Raw genomic sequence first — 18,384 nt, 5'->3', positions numbered from 1 at the left:
GACCCCCGCGCCCATGCTGCAGGGAGCTGGCTGGGAGAGCAGCCCTCCCGACCCACCCGGGCAGCCACACCCGGCTTCCTGCCCTGTCATCTCCCTCGGAGACCAGCTCCTGGCCTGCTCTGGTCACTGGGGCAGGCCAGCAAGCGGGGAAGGGCCCGGGCCAACCCCTGCCCAGTGGCTCCCAGGGCTCGAGCCTTCTCCCTCCCGGGCCTTCACTTCTCCGTCTGTGGTGAGGACGGGCACAGAGGGAAGATGACCCTGGCTTCCTCTCACTGTGGTCCTCGGCCAGCATGCTTCAGCTCAAGAACACTCCGTGACTCCCAGTGTTCCCTCAGGATAAAGTCCAGACATCCAAGGCCCTTCCAGAGCAGAGTCAGAGTCTCCCTGTCCCCACCACACCCCTGCTTGCCCCACAGTAGTCTGACAACTTCCTGCCTCTGTCCTTTGCCCAGGCTGGTCCCCCAGGCTGATACACCCTCCTCGCCCCTCTTTTCTGGCCAACTCACCCAGCGCCCTCAAAGGGCGGGCCTACATGCCACCCTCCGGGGCAGCTCAGGCTTCCCCCTCTGGCTCTCCTGGGCCCGAGATTGGCACCATGGCAGACATATAGTAGGTTCTTACGATTTGCAGAGTGAACGTGGGGCAGATCTGGGATCATACCCTGGTTCCGGGAGCACAGTGCATGAGCACCTCCTGCATACCAGCCTAGGGCTCCGCACCCTAGTGCCCCGACCCTGGAGACCTCACCACAGCTGGGAGAAGGTGGCACCAGGAGGCTGGGGGTCGAGGGCCCAGCACTCCCAGCTCAGAGCAGGTTTGACTCCTGGGCCAGCGGACTTCAGAAATGTCCTGAAAGTTGGTGTCTCCTTGGTTTGGGCCTGTCTTTTGCCCGTGGGGCAGTGGGTGGTTAGACACAAAATGTGTGGCCCGGGCAGGTCCTCTGTTCTCTCTGGGCCCAGAGACCCCAAGCCCCAGCTGATTTGCTGACAGTGTGAAACGTTCCTTCCCCATCTCAGGCCCTAAACAAGGGTAGCTGCCCAGTGCATTTCGCAGACTGGCTTTGGTGCCCAAGACCTGTGGGAACCCCAGCCGCACCACACTCCCCCAGTAGCTCTCTCCTCTCCTCGGGTTTCTGATCTGCAAAATGGGAACACCCAGCCTGTGGGTTGCGAGTGCCCACGGGCGGGTGGCTTCGGCCAAGGCCTGGCCCCTGAAAGCGCACCTCTGGGGCTGTGGGCTGACTGTTCATTTGTGGGGTGGCCAGATGACCCCCACAGAGTGCATCTGGGGTGTGTGGGGAGATGAGCCTGGAGCTGGGCCCTCCCCCACACCGCCTCCCCCATCCCAGGGCCCCCCACCCAGCGACAAAGCCTGTGGCACTTCCTCTACCCGCCTGGCAGGCCGCCTGGCCCGGCCCCTTCTCTAAGGAAGCGCATTTCCTGCCTCCCTGGGCCGGGCTGGATGAGCCACAGCTCCGCACAGCGAGGGTCAGACCCCAGCTTCCATCCGCGCCGCGTCCCCAGCCAGGCCTGCTGCTGTCCACGCGAGCCCGGCACCCTCTCCCCGCCACCGGTCGGCCAGGAGCCCCGGCCCGGTTTTAATTCTCTTGTCCACTTCTCCTGCCCCTTGGCCACCACCCCAGAAGGCTGGAGCAGGGACGTCGTTGCTCCGGCCGCCTGCTCCCCTCGGGTCCCCGTGCGAGCCCACGCCGGCCCCGGCGCCCACCTGCAGCCCTGCCCCTGGACACTGGATAAGGCCCAGCGCACAGACTCCCGGGTGGACAGCATGGACCGCGGAACGCTCCCCCTGGTCACTGCCCTGCTGCTGGCCGCCTGCAGTTTCGGCCCCACGAGTAAGTGCCCAAGGACCTGGGTGGGGAGGCCCAGCCCCAGGCCCAGCCCCAGGTGTCCCGGCCTCCCACACGTGCTCGGCTCAAGCTCAGGGAGCCTTCCTGGTGGTTTTGGGAGAGGGGACCAACAATCCCAGTTTGCTGAGACTAAGGGGTTTCTCGGGGGGAGGGACTTTCAGCATTAATGTTTTGGACAAAGTAGGGCAAGTTATCTATCTTAACCTTGATCCCTGGGTTCTGTCCCCCCTGCTGTGTCCAGCTCTGCCCTGGAAGTCCAGGTTCCAGAATGCTGTGCAGCCCAGGAGGGTTCCCAACCCTCTCTGGGCCTTGAGCTTCCCATCTAAGGAATGTGTGGGAACGATCTCGGGTTCTGCGTTCAAACCTCACCTTGTTACTTCCTTGAAGTGTGATTTGGGGGTCCACCTTTGGACCTCTGAGCGAAGTGTGGTGGGTAACAAAGTTCCCCTCCGGGCTGTGGCGAAGGTGGGGTGAGCTCTTGCTTGCCGGAGGTGTCTGTTATTGTCACTGCTGTTGTTTGGTTACTAGCTGTGAATTCCTCTACTGTCCCGGGGGGTCTTTAGGGTGCCCAGGCCAAGACTGTAGTCCCTGCTCTCCCGTCTCCCTCTCCTGCTCCCCAAGAGGGTGCAGACCCGGGCCAGGGTTCTGCTGGGGCTCCTTGGCCTGGGGTTTTCTCAAAGGGTCATGACCCATGTGGCCTTCAAAACTGACCAGAGGAGAGGTCCTGAGGAGTTGCTGATCCCTGGCCCGTGCCCCACTCTGTGGACCCCTGCTTTGTCCTGCCCCTCAGCTACCCCTCACCCTGGCCCCTCACCCACCCGTGCACCATCCAGGGGCTTCCTCACAGGTCTCGGGGGAGGCCAGCAGGGAGCCGAGAATGGGAGAAGGGGTGGGGGGCAGAGGCAGTTTCAGACACCCCCTCCCCACCTCCTTCACCCCCCCCCATTTTGTTAATTCATTATTTCCGTGGTCCTGGTGGTGGAGCCCAGGGCCTCACACATGCTGCACGAGCTGCACGCTGAGCCACATCCCAGCCCAACCCAGGATCCTCAAGTCCCTAACAGTCGAGCTCTTGCAACCTCACTGATAGACTAGAAACAGAGTCTCAGAGACACTGAGTGACTTGGCAGGGATTTGACTCCGGGCCTGTGGTTACCCAGAACATTTGCTCCCCACCATGTATGATAGGGGAACCCCACTTGATAAGGGTCCCCCTGGCCCTGCAAGATGGTTGCCACTGTCACCGCATTTCGTAGAAGAGAAAATGGAGGCATTGACCTGCCAAGTCCGCAGAGCTGAGACAGAGGCCCACCTGAGCTCCAGGATGTGCCTCCAGCGCTCTTCCTCTTCCTGCTTAGAAGAAGTCCCGCGCTGCTCGGGCCTGGTTTTATGGGATCAAAGGCAGTGACGCGGGGCAGAGGGTCAGCAACGGAGGTGGGTGGGCGAGACCTGGTCCGCAGCACCTGTCCGTCCCCTCGGGGTGTGCACACGCCCTCGGGGCTGACTCCAACCTCATCTCGCCTGTCAGAGAGGGGTGGCAGAGCTCAGGGGCACCATGACCTGGGACTTGCCCACAGACTCTAGGTGCAAATGACCTCAGGGCCATAGGAATAAATAAGCGGAGTAAAATAACTAGGAGGGAATTTTGATATTTATTACCTTTTGCAAAATATACAATTTCCTGAATTATAAGTTTGCATAATTTAAGTTTTAATAAAGTCACGTGTAACGACCATTTTGCAAAATGGGAACGGTATCCACCTGCTCCCGGGAAGAGCAGGGTCAGGACCCCTGGGCTCACTGGCTTAAGGGCGTCACGAGCATCCAGCCTGGCTCACTCGCAGTCTGGGCCACCGGGACCCACCATGGAGGGCAGATGGGGGCCTGGGCCAGGGCAGACCCAGATCTCCATCGGCAGAGGGCAAGAGGCACTGTCATTCAGATGGAGGGGATGAAGGCCAGCTGTGATCCGGGTCGGTACGTCTTTGTATGCCCCAGCCACTGGACACTGGACGCCACCTCAAAGTCCATCAACAGGGCCCTGTTCAATAAATCATGAAGCGGTGGGACATGATGGGCGGGCGGATCTGTGCATCTGTGGCCGGGGCTGGATAGACAGGTGTCTGGAACAGGCTGCTAGGAGCCCCTCAGCAATTCCATTCCTCTACAACAGAAGGGTGATAATGCCTAGGGAAAATTCTGGAAGGATGTCCACCCATGTGACTATTCTGCAGCGTGGGGGACTTCCTCAGACACATTTTTCTGTCATGTTGATTTTTATTTTTTAAGAACAAGCATGTAGAGATTTTTAAAGAGCCTTTAACCTTCTGTTTGCTTCAGTCTGCCCCTCGAAGAAAGGAGACGGGGGTGGAGAGCTGGGAGGGTAGCCCAGTGGTCAAACACTTGCCTGGCCGTGTGGGGCCCTGGGTCCACCCCAGCCCACAATAAAGAAGGAAAAAAAATGGAAGAAAAGTCAAGAGTAAAGAAAATAGGCAAGAAAGAAACCAATCACCTCAAACTCCCAGGCACGGGGAGAGATTGGTGAGTTGCTGACTGCTCTCTGTTGAGATTTTATTTTTAATATTTATTTTTAATTTTTATTTTTTTTAAGGTGGACACAATGTCTCCATTTTATTTTTATGTGGTGCTGAGAATCGAACCCAGTGCCTCACGCATGCCAGGCGAGCGCGCTACCACTTGAGCCACATCCCCGGCCCTGTCTGTTGAGATTTTTTAAGATAATTTTAATCCAGGCAGATTAATATTTGGGGGTCTTGTGTACCCTTCTTGTGTCCCCAGAGGTTTCCATGTTGTCCTGTGGGCTCCATATGCATCCCTATTGCAGTTCTAGAATATTCTGTCCCTCCCACGTGCCATCGTTTGCCCAGTGACTCCCTCATTGGTGACTATTTAGGTGTTTTCCCTTCGTTTTAGTTATAAATACCACCGAGGCACGTTTGGGTTCGTGCACTCTTCCTGTGTTTCGGGTTATTTCCCTTGGATGGGGTCCCAGGAGCGGGTGCCGGGCCGGCCGAGCTGGGTGGCTGGATGGAGCAGTGTTTCCGAAGCAGAAGCAGCGTGTGAGGGTTTGCCCGAGGACAGGGCAGAGCTGTGCCTCGGGGCCTCCATGTGCCAGCCACCTGGCAGGGTCTGGGACTCGTGGCAGAGCAGACGGAGACACAGGACAGACACGCTCTTCTTCCAGCTGGACTCTGGGGCAGGTCCGCACTTGCCAGGGGAGAGGATGGAGAGGAGCAGTGTGAGCTGGGCGTGCGGCCTGGGGGGTAGTCATGTGACCACGAAGACTGTCCCGCGCCTCCCACTGAGGGACAGAGGGACTGGCTCCGGGTCGCCTGTGAGTCTTCCCTGGGCCCTTGGAAGACAGGCCTGGTCCCTTCACTCCATTTTTGGTGGATCTAGGTGAGAGGGGGACGACCAACTCTCCTGTGACCTCAGAGAAGGACATCAAGTTTCTCTCTGAGTGACAGCTCCTGGTCCCGGCCCCAGCAGCCTGCTCCAGAGCCCAGCTTCTGCCCCTCACCTCTGGCGTCGGGGCTCTGAGGACTGGGAGAGCTGGTCCCCCTGGCCCTGGGCACCCCCAGGCTTCGGGGCACCAGTTCTACAGCCTGAGGGGGACCCACATCCAGGGCTGGGCTGGCTTCGACCCCTACACGGGGTGGGGTGACGAGATTCACCGCTGACACTCAGGCCGGGCTTACTGTATGCCTGCGCGGCTCTGGCCATATGTATGCACTGTGAGGCAGCCTCTGCACCCTGAGCCCTGAGCACCCAGAGGAGATGGACCAGGCAGGGAGGGGAGGTCACCAGAAAGGAGCAGCTGGGGCGTGAGCCATGGGCCTAACCACTGCACCGCACTGCCTCAAGGGAGCCCATCCACGAGCTTCCTGTGGCCCAATGGTCACCCCACCCCTGCTCCTGTCCCCAGGGTGGCCCTCCCACCTCGGGCACAACCCTGGGGCCCTGCCTCAACCCTCAGTGGCCCCTCAGCACCCTGCCCTCTCTTCTGCCTCATCCCCAGAAGGAACCTTGGAGCACGGAGCCCAGGGCAGCTTGGAGCGGATCCTGTTCCTTCCTTCTTCTCCCTGCCCTGGACCACAGGGGGACTGAGTCCTAGTACAGCGGAGGGACTTGCTGCCAGTCCTCCAGCGAGTGAGAGGCAGGCCCCACCAACCCGTTCCTCACGTGAGCGCAGCCTGCCTGGGCTCCAGTGACCGGGACGCAGCGTGGGTGGCACTTGCCCCGTCCTGGAAAAGCTCACCGGGAGTGCAGACGCACAGACGGTCAGAACAACACACCTGGGTGTGTGTGGTTCTGGAAGGGCCGCCAGGCACCGGGGCACCGGGGCACCAAGGACAGGAGGGGTCGTTCCAGGGAGACTCTCACCACAGGGTTTGAAGATGAAGAGAAGTGGGCCAGGGGCCAGCCCCAGGGTGATTATTAGTCTGAGAAAGGCCATGTTGAGAACGAGGAGAAAGCTGGGTGTGGAGGGAAAGCCTGTGTCCCCACTGACTGTGTTTGCCTAATTGTGATGGCAGTTGCCAGGTCCTGAGTGCCCTCCATTCGTCAGGAGCCAATGTGGCATTGTGTGTCTGTCACCTTAGGGACATGCTCACCGCTTCCTTGGGGAAGGTATCAAGCTTGTGGTCCAGGTAGCATCACTGAGGAGTGGAAAGGCAGCTGGAAGGTGGCAGATTCAGGATCAGAGGTTCTGGTTGTAGTTGGACTCGATAGCTTTATTTTATTTATCTATGTTTTGTGGTGCTGAGGACCGAACCCAGGGCCTCACGCAAGTAAGGCAAGCGCTCTGCCACTGAGCCCCAGCCCATCCCCAGATCCCTGGTCTTCCTAACTCCCCACTTTGGGTTGCCAGACGTGAACTTGACCCTACAGGTGTTGGGAAACTGTGGGAAAGACAGGAGTAGAGGGGAGTGGAGGCCTCACTCGTGGCTGAGAAATCTGTGAGGTTGCAATGCACCCTGAAAGGAGTGAAGGGTGGTGGCGAACTGAAGAGGGGACAGATTTCTCTGCAAAGAAGGACCTTGTTAAAAGGTATCTGCCCTGAGCCAGATGTGCTGGCACATGCCTGTCATCCCTGCGGCACGGGAGGCTGAGGCAGGAGGATCACAGCTTAGCCAGGCCAGAAGCAATTTAGCTAGGCCCTGTCTCAAATTAAAAAATAAAAAGGGCTGGAAATGTGGCTCAATGGTTAAGTGCCTCTGGGTTCAATCCCTGGCACTCACCTTCCTCCCCAGCAAAAAAAAAAAAATTAGGAACAAAAGTGATCTGCCCTTGTATCGTGAGTGAGCCTTCACAGCAGTGGTGTCCTGAGCACCTATGGCCACTCAGGTTACTGCATCCAGTGACACACAGGCATGAGGTGTATGCTGGGTGCTAGCTTGGCTGTCAGGGCTCAAGTCCAGGCTCTGCCACCTAGGCGCTGATAGCCTGGGGCAAACTCTTCGACCCCCCCCCCCACTCTTCACTTTCCTCCAGTCTCTAGAGGCTGCTGCGAAGAGCAAAGAATTAACTCAGGTGGAGCCTCAAGGCAGCCCCCCAGGTGGACTCCCAGGAGCACTCAGCCATGTCCTCAGCCCTTTTTTAATATTTTTATATTTTAATTTGAGACAGGGTTTTGCTAAGTTGCTTAGGGGCCTTGCGAAGTTGCTGAGGTTGAATTGAACTTGTGATCCTCCTGCCTCAGCCTCCCCAGCCTCTGGGGTGACAGATGTGGACCACCACGCCCGGTTCCCAATAAGCATTTTGGAAGCCTCTGCAATAATGATTGTCTGCAGATGGGGAAACTGAGGCCCGGGCACTATGCAGTCTCTGGTATACTCAGCAGGAGACTCAGACTGGCTTCTGCTCCGAGCGGCCCCCCTCTGAATTCAGAGGCAGAGCTGGGATTTGACCCAGGCCATCCATCTCTCGAGCTGCTTTTCTTGCCCCCAATCCTCTGTGGCTTCCAAGAGAGGTTTGCAAAGCCCCAGAGGTGGCTATATGCTCAGGGTTAGGGAGGCCAGAGGAGGGGAGAGTGTGGGGAGGTGGCTCCAGGGTCTCTCTTGGGAGGCCGGGTCACCCAGGCCCCCAGCGGCGCCTCCTCCGACCGGGTCCCAGGAGGCCCTGGCGTTCCCTTGGTGCCAGGGGATTGTTTTCAGGCGTCTGGGCCCGCCTCGGGCTCCAGGAGACAGGCCCAGGCGTCACACTCCCTCCTGTCTCCCCATTCTCCGTCTGCGGGGTGGGGGTGGCCAGGATTCGAAAAGGCCCCAAAATAAATGGACCTCTTATCTGATCTCCCAGCCTGGCCCGTTATCTGATCATGACATAATGGCCAGGCCTGTGGCCTCTCCCGATGGCTGACGGCATGGAGGAGGTGGCCCCAGGCGGCCCGGCAATCTAGGAGGAACTAGGGTTCCTGGAAGTCTGGGGAGGGGGCAGGGAAAGTCGGACGGGAAGGAGGAGGCACAGCGCTCGCTGCTCTGCAGGCCAGACCCCAGGCCCCCTGGGGAGGGGTTCCAGGTCCAGCTGGTCAGCCACAGGCTGTTTATCAGGTGTCTCTGCTTCGCTGGGCCTCAGTCTCCCCATCTGTACAACCTGGGTTTGGACTAAGGAACGAGGTTCAAGCCTTGGGGGCTAGAGGGTCAGGAGTGGAGATGGCCGGAGAGGGTGCCAGCCCTGAAGCTATCGGGTTGAAGGAGACCCCAGTGATGTCCCTCCCACAGGACCCTCACCTGGAGGCTGCCCCGTCCCACCACTTCACCCCCCCTTAAGAGAGTCAGATCTTCTATAGCGACTGCAGCCGATAAAATAATTGTAATAAAAAGAGTGACCGTATGCCCAGCCCCATGGAGGCTTCCAACAACCTCTGTGTGTTATTGGGTTCTATTCTTTTTTTTTCTTCTTCTTTTTTTTCTTTTTGGTCCCCGGGATTGAACCCGGGCGCTTAACCACTGAGCCACATCCAGTCCTCTTTTTTCATTTTAAAACAGGATCTTGTTAAATTGCTGAGGGCAATTCAGTAGCTGAGGCTGCCCTTGAATTTGTGATCCTCCTGCCTCAGCCTCCCGAGTCACTGGGATCACAGGCGTGTGCCACCACACCTGGCCTGGGTTCTATTCTTATTGTCATTTTACAGATCAGGAAACGGAAGCTCTTGAGGGGTGAAAGCCGTTCAGCAGAGCCGCCTAGCTCATAAGCCTGGGTTCCAACCCAGGTCACCCTAACTCCAAGGACCTTGCTTGGAGCAAAAATGCCATATTGCCCAGACCCTCTGCAGTCCTGGCACATCAGGATGGGGCTAGAGGAGGCCTCGTAAAGTTTGAGACCCCACCGTGGCCAAGGTCCTCGTCCAGAACCATCTCGCAGGACTGAGCAGCAAGACCAGTCCATGGCCGGGCGGCCATCTTCCCTCCCCTGGGCTGCGGAAAGCCGGGAAAGGTGGGGAAGGAGGCCGGGTCAGGCTGCAGACGGCGGGGTCCAGGAGAAGCCTGCCTGCCCCCCCTCCGAGCTGGCGTCGGCTGGACGTGAGGCCAGTCCCTCCGCGCCCATCTTTGATCTCCAAGAAAACAGGAAGTGAGCGCGACAAGATGGAGACACAAACTTCCAAACAGTCTCCCCTTCCCTGTCCTCCTTCCCTCCTCCAGCCCCCCGCCCAGCACATTCCTCAGGACGAGGTGTAGGGCCCTTCCTCTTCCTCCTCTGCCGTCAGGGCGAAATTCCATCGCTTTCCCTCAGGACCTTGGTTTCCGGGCCGGCCTTGAGGCCTGCTCTGGGGCCTCCTTCCCCCTGGGCTACCCTCGAGGCTCGCCCTGTCCCGGGGCCAGGAAACTCTCAGCCTCTTCAGAACCGGTCCCCCTGGGCCGCCTTGAGGGGGACAGCTGTGTCCCCTGTCTTGGCTCCTGCCTTCTTCAGGGTTGACCGGCCTCGAGGCCTGTTCACGGGACCCTGACCCTGGTGGGTGTCAGGTGCAGCAGGTGAACTATGGGAGTGCAGTTACATTGGAGTTTCAGATAAACCATGTGAGTTCCTCTAGTGTAAGTATAGCCCATGCAATATCTTGGGATAGACTTGTAGTTTAAAAATTATTCACTGTTTATCTAAAATTCACAGTTTAACTGGCAGCTTGTCTTTGATCCGTGACCTTTGGCCTAGTAGCACTGTGACCTCAGGCAAGAGACATTTCCTCTCTGAGCCTCAGTTTTTCATCTGCGGAATGGCCTCATTGATACCTATCTCGTAGGGTGGCTGTGGAGACGTGGTGGAGCCCTGAGTGGGCGCCCGTCCCGGGTGTTGTTTCTTTGTTAGCTGCGGCAGTGCCGGGCTGGAACCCAGGCTCCCCACGTGCTAGGCCAGCGCTCTGCCCAGAGCCGCACCCAGCCTCCTGGCCTGCTTCTTAACTGTCCGTCTTCCCCTCTGCTTCTCCAACAGGTCTTGCGGAAAGTGTCCACTGTGACCTACAGCCTGTGGACCCCCAGAGGGGAGAGGTGACATACACCACCAGCCAGGTGTCTGAGGGCTGCGTGGCACATAATCCCAACGCTCTTCTTGAAGTCCACGTCCTCTTCCTGGAGTTCCCAGATGTGAGTGCCCCTGCAGGGTCAGGAGGGGCCCAGAGAGAGCTCCAGGGCCCTGGGATGAGGGTCTTCCTGTGGTCGCCCCTGGGATAGTGGTCAAGTCCTCCCTGGGGACCCAAGAGGTGGCATTTCTGGTGGCAGGGGCAATCCTTGGAGAGAACCATAAGACCTAGGTGGGGGGGCTGGGGAGAAGAGCCAGGGGGCTGAGCGGGGCTCCTGCGTCTCCAGTGAAGGGATTTGACGGCTTCTCAGGGGACTTCACGCCACTGTAGGCAGCGTGGACCTTGAAAAAGGGTTTCTTTCAGCTGAATTCCAATATTCCTCCCTGGAATGTCCCCCATCCAATGTCTATGGCCCCACTGGGCAGTGTCCAAGATCCAAAGCCAGCGAGTCCAGCCTCAAGACAAACCCCACCGGGAGAGCCCTCTGAAGCCCACCTTCGGTTTGTCAGAGCCTCTTATTAACGACACGAACACACTTGTCTCTCCTTACTCCACGCTGGGGCCACGCTGGGGCCGATGTCTGCCAGGGGCTAAGCACGGTCCACGCAGAAGCCTCTCCAGGACCATCTGCCAGGGCCCACTCTCGTCCCCGCTTCCCAGAGGAAGGAACGGAGGCTAGTTTTGTGACGTAACGAAACAGGCCCAAGGCCAGAGTTCACCCCGAATCCCCAGGGGATCCAGAGCCAAGCTGTCACCTGGCTCCTCAGAGGTCAGCCAGCTTGGGCCTGCCTGGGCTGGAGGCCACACCTGGCCCACGTGGCCTTAGGTCCTAATAGCAATTTGCAGCGTTGGCTCAGGGTAAACATGTGGCCAACCTACCCCCAAAACTGTTGAGTTGCCTTGCATTTGTGTGGTGATAAGAAGGTGCCCAGACCACCAATATCGGGGGGCCCTGCTCCCCACCGCCTTGCCTGCCGCGAGGACTGTGGGCTTTGATAACCCCCAAGCCACAGATAGCACCAAACATATTTTATGTGGTTTTTTCCTAGGCATGGTAATTTTTTTTTTTTTCCAAATTTGGTAATGATATGGAAGATTGCCTTCTGTGAACTCACTTCGTTTGCTCTGATGTTTAGGTCCCCGCACCTCTTAGGGGTGACTGGGATCGTCAACTGAGGTCCACAGTCAGAGCAAGGCTACAGGTCAGAGCAGGGCCCAGCCAGGTGTCCAGGTGTATGGGAGCCAGCCAGCCAGGGCCCGGAAGACTGGCGCCCTCCCAGGGGCCCAGGTCAGGCAGGGCTTTCAGGAGGAGCAACAGGAAGAAGGCCAGGAGTTGGCTGAGTGTGGCGGGGTGGGGAAGAGCAGAGGAGAGACCAAGGGGAGAGTCTGTCGGCGGGCTCAGCGCGTGGCAGGAGCTTGCCTTTCATCGCAGAGGAGGGCACGGAGACGGAAAAGATCTGTCACTATTAAGGAGCTTGCTCTTTGTCTATGGGCAGAGACAGTCAGTGGAGGGTTTTTACGAGTGTGGCAGTATGCCACCGTAACTCACGTCGCAGTTCAAGGACCCTGGAGTTGGTGACAGAGAATCCCCCTGTCATCCCCGCCTCTTCCAGGGACCTCAGCCTGACTTATTTCTCGGAGCCAGGCTCTGAGCTCCTGGGCTCCTAGGCATAAGCGCCTGAGGAGGTGGTGGAGAGCGCAGGGGCCCAGGAGAACCACACCCAGCCCTGGATCTGTCACTGGTCACACCTTGCAGTGTACTTGGAGTGCAAGGGGTGGACCCCCACACACCCTTCTTGTCTTGAGGGTCTCACCAAGAATCACAGAGCTGCAGAAACTGACCCCAGCCTGGCATCTACTCAAGTGTGAGCCCGGGCAGGGCCAGGAGCACAGGTCCTAGCTGGGCTGCTGACGAGCCTGCCCTTGTAGTCCCAGCTATTCTGGAGGCTGAGACAGGAGGATCTTTTGAGCTCAGGAGATCGAGGCAACTTATCCAGTCACCATCTCAAAACAAAACAAAGCAACAACAACAATAAGAACTCCGTTTCTGGAGCCAGACGGTCCCCAGGAGAACTTTGGCTGACCTCTTCTGGGTCCGTCGCTATGATGGTCCCTACCTCACAAGGTTGCTCTGAGAATCCCAAGGGATCGTGCAGGCAAAATACTGAGCACAGCCAGATGCAGTGGTGCCTGCCTATGATCCCAGTGACTCGGGAGGCTGAGGCAGGAGGATGACTAGTTTGAGGCCAGCCTGGGCAGCTCAGTGAGACTCTGTCTCAAAAAAGAGCCCAGGGCCTGCCCAGGGCCTGCCCAGAGCCTGCGTATGGCATGCAGTCATGGTTGTTGTTAGTATCATTGCTTCTCTCTAGGGTCTGTGTCTTCACCCCTGCAGGGAGAAGAGGCAGAGGCCAGGAATCCATTTTCAGAGAGGCTAACTGTAGTCCAGCCCCATGGAGCTGGGCCTCTGTACCAAGCTCCTTGTTCCACGATCCTGCCAAGTCCTGCCCTGAGGAAGCTATGGCTTCCAAGGCACCTTCCTCCCCAGGCGGCCCCCAGCAGGGGTCCACAGCTCCACGGGCCCCTCCACCAGCTCTCACCAGATGCCTGCTCTGTGCCCCCCCTGTGTTGGGCACTGAGGATACAGAGAGAAAGGAGAGCCAGGCCCTTCCTGCCCCTGCCACTCATGGGCGGGGAGGTAGACATTGGCAGCCGTGGAATTGAGTGATGGGATCGGCAAGGGGGCAGGGATGCAGGGGCCTGTGGGTGACTTCAGGGGACAGGGACAAACACTGAACATGAAGAGAGGGGCATTAGGGAAAAGGCTTTCAGAGGCTTGGCACTTGGTGGGGTCAAGACCCTGAGGCCAGAGACAGGCTGGTGGCTCTGTGGGGTGGCACTGGCTCAACAGCCAGCCAGATCCCTCCTGACCTATTACCGCCTTCGTCAATCCTGGCACAGAAAGCGGCTTTCCCAACCATCTCTGCGTGGCCTCAAAACCCTCAGACTTCCTGTGGGTGGGTGGCCCTCGTCTGAGCAAGGGCCGCGGAGAGCCCCAGGCATCGCGAGGCCCAGAGTGTGTGTGTGTGCGTGTGTGCGTGTGCATTGGGGTGGTCTGCAGACGCACCAGGGGGCTGCTGGGCAGGGGCTTTATCTGCTTGGTCCCTGAAGGGCAGGCCGGAGCCTGGATTCCGGGAGGGGGCCGGGATCACATCCTGACCCGGGAGACAGGAAGCCGGCCTGGTGTCTCAGCAATTCCCGTCAGACCCGCTGCGCTGATCTGCCGTCTTCCTCACTGAGCCCCAGCAGCCAGGCCAGGGCAGAGCCGGGTCGGCCGCTGATTCACCCCACTCCCGGCAAACGGGGCGGGCGAGTCAAAGACACCCCACCCACGCCTAGGCAGAGGAGGGCCAGGACTGGGAACTGACTCAGCCTGGCCAGAGGGGCAGGCAGGGCCATTCCGGCAGAGAAGGTGATCCAGTAGGGACCCCAGGCTCCCCAGATCATCCTGAGAAGGGGCTGTGGAAGGTAGTGCAGCCCCCAGGCCTGGACAAGGGGCCCCCACCCTGGGCCCCAGAATGAGGGACCTCTCGATGGCCATCTTCCAGTTGATCCCTCCTCCAGGGTAGGGGGACTGTGTGGACAAAGGGGTGTGCCCACCTGAACCTCACCCTCCTCTCTAGCTTCTGCTGTGGATACGAGGGTCCCTGAATTCCTTACCCAATGACACAGCCCTTATCCCAGGACTGCATGGGTTTTTTTCTGGCCGGGGGTACTGGGGATTGAACTCAGGTGCTCCACCACCGAGCCACATCCCCAGCCCTTTTTGTTTTTTAATTTTGAGACAGGGTCTTGCTAAGTTGCTGAGGCTGGCCTTGAACTTGCAATCCACCCATCTCAGCCTCCTGAGTTGCTGGGATTATGGGCATGGCCTTCACATCTGGTTGTGGCTCTTTCTTGTCCTTTTTCTGGGAGGGGCAGCTTCTCTAGGCCTGAAGGGTGGTGGTGTTGGCTATTTGGGGGTAGGACGGCAGAGTCTGGGCATATGGGGGGCTGTTCACATATGGACACCTGAGGTCCTTGCTGTGCTGTCAGAAGGAGGGTGCAGAGACAGGAGCGGGGCTGGGCCCGGCAGCTGCCATCATATTCTTGTTCCAGGATTTTCAAATGTGAGAGGCGGGCTTGACCCAGGGGCCTGGGTGGGCAGGGGTCAGATGTGCTGGGCAGGGACTGGGCTTGTCTCTCACAGTGTCCCCGGTGGCCAGTTCCAACTCAGCCTGGGGTTAGATATCTGCTGGATGATGTGTGGATAATGGAAGGGAGGGAGGGAGGAAAGGAGGAGGAGAAGATATCTGAGCATAAGCCTCTGTCATCTGCCACTTGAGTGCCTGGGTCATTGTTTGGTTGTTCAGGGGTTAACTTTGTTCTCTGCTGTACTATCTCCCATCCCCATTGGGGGGAGCAGAAGCCCCCTAGCCGGCCTCTCTGGCAGGAAAGAGAGTCAGGGGAGGCAGGGAGAGCCCCAGCTGACCCCCCAGAAGGGCTGGAGGGAGCAGAGGCCCCACTGTGGGGGTGGGGAGAACATATCTCTCCAGGGATTCTGGAAGCCCCCTCTGTGGCCACCTGGCTGGAGACCAGGACTCCCAAATGCTAAGCGCTGAGGGACCCCCAGGAGGCCGGCGGGAATGCAGGAGACACCCAGTTCCTGAATAGCACTGAGCCTGACTCCCCCGGGCAGATGGGAGCAGACACCTCCCTGTGGCGCGTCACAGCTCCCACTACCTGCTGCCCAGGTCTGACATCCAAAGCTGTGGCACTGCCCTGGGTGAGTGCCCATGTGCTGCCATCCCTCGGTGTCCCTGGGGGGATGGGTTCCAGGATCCCCTCGGATGATACCAGAATCCAGAGATGCTCAGGCCCTGTGTGGAGTGGTGTGGTCTTGCACATACCTGAGCAATGCTCTGCTCCTCTTTAAAGTGTCTCCAGATTATTATAAAACCTGCCACAATGCCAGGGACACACAGATAGTAACAGAAAGAAAAGCCCTGCCAGGCACACGACACACGCCTGTCATCCCAGCGTCTCGGGAGGCTGAGGAAGGAGGATCACAATTTCAAAGCCAGCCTCAGCACCTTAGCCAGACCCTGTCTCAAAATGAAAAATAAAAAGACTGGGGATGTGGCTCAGTGGCAAAGCACCCCCTCTCGTACCAAAAAAAGAAAAAAAAAAGGGAGAGAGAGAGAGTGAGAGAAAGAAAGCGAGAAAGCTCATAAATGTCCAGCACAGACACAATTTAAATCATATATACATACATACATATTTTGGAGCTGTTTGGTGGCACACTCCTGGAAGTCCTAGCTAGGCAGAAAGATCACTTGAGCCCAGGAGTTCAGGGCCAGTCTGGGGAAATAGGAAGACCCTGTCTCCTTAAAAAAAAAAAAAAAAAAATTATCTGTGGTTGCTCAAATTTGTGGATGCAAGACCCACATCCACAGAGGGCCAGCCATGCCTAGCTGGACACTGGACAGCCCACTCTGAGGCAGAGTCACACAGCATCCTTGTGAGTCTGTGAGGGGGGCGTATTGTCAGCCCATTTTCCATATCATGAAACTGAGGCCCAGGAGGACTGTCCAGGGTCACAGGCTAATGACTGAGTACACATATTTGAATTCGGGTCTGTCTGGCTCTGACCCCTTTCCCCGGCCACCCTTCCTGTATGCACTGTCTGAGTCTGCTGGGTGGACAGAGGGACGGCTGGCTCCAATGTGACCGCCTCCGGCTGGCCCTGAGGGTGGGGGCTGCGGGCAGCCCCGAGACTCCACTCCTAGAAGAATTGCTGGAAGCGGCTTTCTATAAGTGGCTACTAGCGCTCAGGGCCTCCTCTCTGAAATCCCCCGTCCCACCTCCAACCGCTGGCCCCACAATGGCATCTGTGGGCACAAAAATAGCAACTCACCTCCCGCCCACAAGTTCAGGGAAGGGTCGGGCAGGCCCAGCCTGCAGGGCTGGGGGCAAGGGGCTGGCTGGCCTGTGCGCCATGCCTGGGCCCTGAATTCCCCAGGATCTCACCTAGAAGACTGGGAGCCTGGGGCAGGGGCAGGCAGGCCCCTCTCTTTGCCTCTGGGGGCAGAGAGAAGGGAAGTCGGGTGGGTGCGAGTGGCTGCCGGTGAGTCAGGCTTTGGGGATGGAAATGTTTGCTATGGAAACCCGACTGGGTCTTCTGGTAACCAGTTGGCCCTCAGCGAGGCCTGGGAGCTCTGGGACCCCAAGAGCCCCATTTTCCAGCCTCCCCCAGTATCCAAACCACTCATGTGTGATCCAGGCCAGCTTTTGGCCTCAGCCTCCCTGTCCCCCAACTGAACAGGAAAGTCTTGGTGACAAGGCAGTGGTGGGTCTGGCTTAGGAGCCCTGGGAGAAGAACTGAGTATGTGACAAATGTCACAAAGTTCTAGCCTCCTAGCCTTCTGACCCCAGCTGACCGGGCCCTGACCTCCATCTCCCTTTCTTCACTTCCTTTCAGCAGAGCCCCGCCTGGTTCTGCTTTCCAGCCATATTCCCATTTCACAGGCAAGGAAACTGAGGCACGGAGGCACCGGCGGTGTCGCGGTAGCAGCTGGTCCCATCACACAGGGTTCTTTCCTCCAAGAAGAGCCTGGCTCCCACAGCTGGCTGGTGTCCACCAAGGGACAGAGGACGGCTTTCCCCTTCCACTGGTGTTCCCTGGCTGTAATCTGCCAAGTCATGGGGCCCATCTCTCTGCCATATGTACCCCTTGAAGTTCTCCTCTCAGGGTGGGGACAAACAAGTGTCACTGAGGCGCAGTTGAGAGAAGGGCACGGTCCGGGGCCTGGGGTTTGGCTTTGCCTGCAGTTGCCTCTGCAGCTTCCTCCTGGAGCCTCTATTTCCCCATCTGTAAGATGGGAGGACACCTGTTCCTGCTTTGATCAGAAGCGCCTGCCACGTGCTCAGCGCAGGGGCAGACCGGGCCGGGTAGAACCCGGTGAAATCACTGGCACTCGGTTGTTTTTCGTAACAACTTTATTGAGGTAAAATTCACCCATTCAGAGAAGAACCTGAGTGGTTTGTGGATAGGCACAGTTGTGTGCCCATAGTTGATGGTTTCACAGGACATAGGACAGAGCACCAGGCCTGGTCTCCACACCAGCGAGGTGGCTTGCACTTTCCTTTGGTCAGGTCTAAGTAGTGATCACAGCCCTGGAGCCAAAGGCTGGTTCTGACAGTTAGATATTTCGCATTTCACAAAAAATGGCCTTAAATCCAGCAATTAGTTATTAAAGTGTTTAGAATGCATAATATTTTAAAAAACTGATGAAACAGATGCTATGAAACAGCATGATAAAGCCATTAGAAAACGTGATGCGAACCGATGCACACATAAACGTGAAGCCCCTTCTCCTTCTACTGTAAACCAGCGTGAGAATCACTATTGAAGAATAATTGCCTAAAGAGCCCTCCAAAGGGACAGAGCTGATTTGTGGAACACTGAAAATGAAGTCACAGTACTTGCTCTCTTTTTTATTTGTTTTAAAGAGTGAACTTGAACACAAAGAGTGATTACAGTGTTATTATTGAGTAGCGGAAATATTTCTGAGCAGATTTTTCCAGGGTCTGACCTGCTGTCTCTGGCTCGGTGGCGTCAGCTGGGGAAACGCAATCTGATGTGAATCCCCACGCTTTCCACGGTGTCTCCATCTTGAAATCCCTTGTCCCTTCTGACGGGGGGGAGGAGACTTTTGGGGTCAGCTCTTGGCCACAAGCTTTTGTCTGAGAGCTGCTGGCTCTGGAAGCACAGGAAAGCGCGTCCGCGTCTGTCTTTGTCCTGGAGAGTCTTGGGGCTCTGGGGTCCTGAGCTGTCTCTTCATTCTTGCTCCTCAGCCATTCACACCCTGCCTGCTCAGAAAGCGACGGGGCAGAGCGGAGGTCACTCTCCACAGAAGTTATGCCCTGTGGGTCACTGTCATCTTTT

The 18,384-nt window shown here is 57.7% G+C and overlaps 1 protein-coding gene across 1 annotated transcript in view; it reads left to right on the top strand.

Moving 5' to 3' along the window:
• Positions 1–1,412: 1,412 nt before the first annotated feature.
• Eng (endoglin) overlaps positions 1,413–18,384 on the top strand; it is a 31,204-nt gene continuing 14,232 nt past the window's right edge. Inside the window, exons 1-2 of the mRNA XM_027937274.2 lie at positions 1,413–1,852; positions 10,313–10,464. Of these exons, the coding sequence (XP_027793075.2) occupies positions 1,462–1,852; positions 10,313–10,464 (543 nt within the window). The 5' untranslated portion in view covers positions 1,413–1,461. The remainder of the gene's footprint in view (positions 1,853–10,312; positions 10,465–18,384) is intronic.

The sequence above is a fragment of the Marmota flaviventris genome, chromosome 13 (genome assembly GCF_047511675.1).
Source record: "Marmota flaviventris isolate mMarFla1 chromosome 13, mMarFla1.hap1, whole genome shotgun sequence".
Classification (NCBI taxonomy): domain Eukaryota; kingdom Metazoa; phylum Chordata; class Mammalia; order Rodentia; family Sciuridae; genus Marmota; species Marmota flaviventris.
Note: the sequence above shows the minus strand (reverse complement) of the source record. Positions and strands in the feature narration are given on the sequence as shown.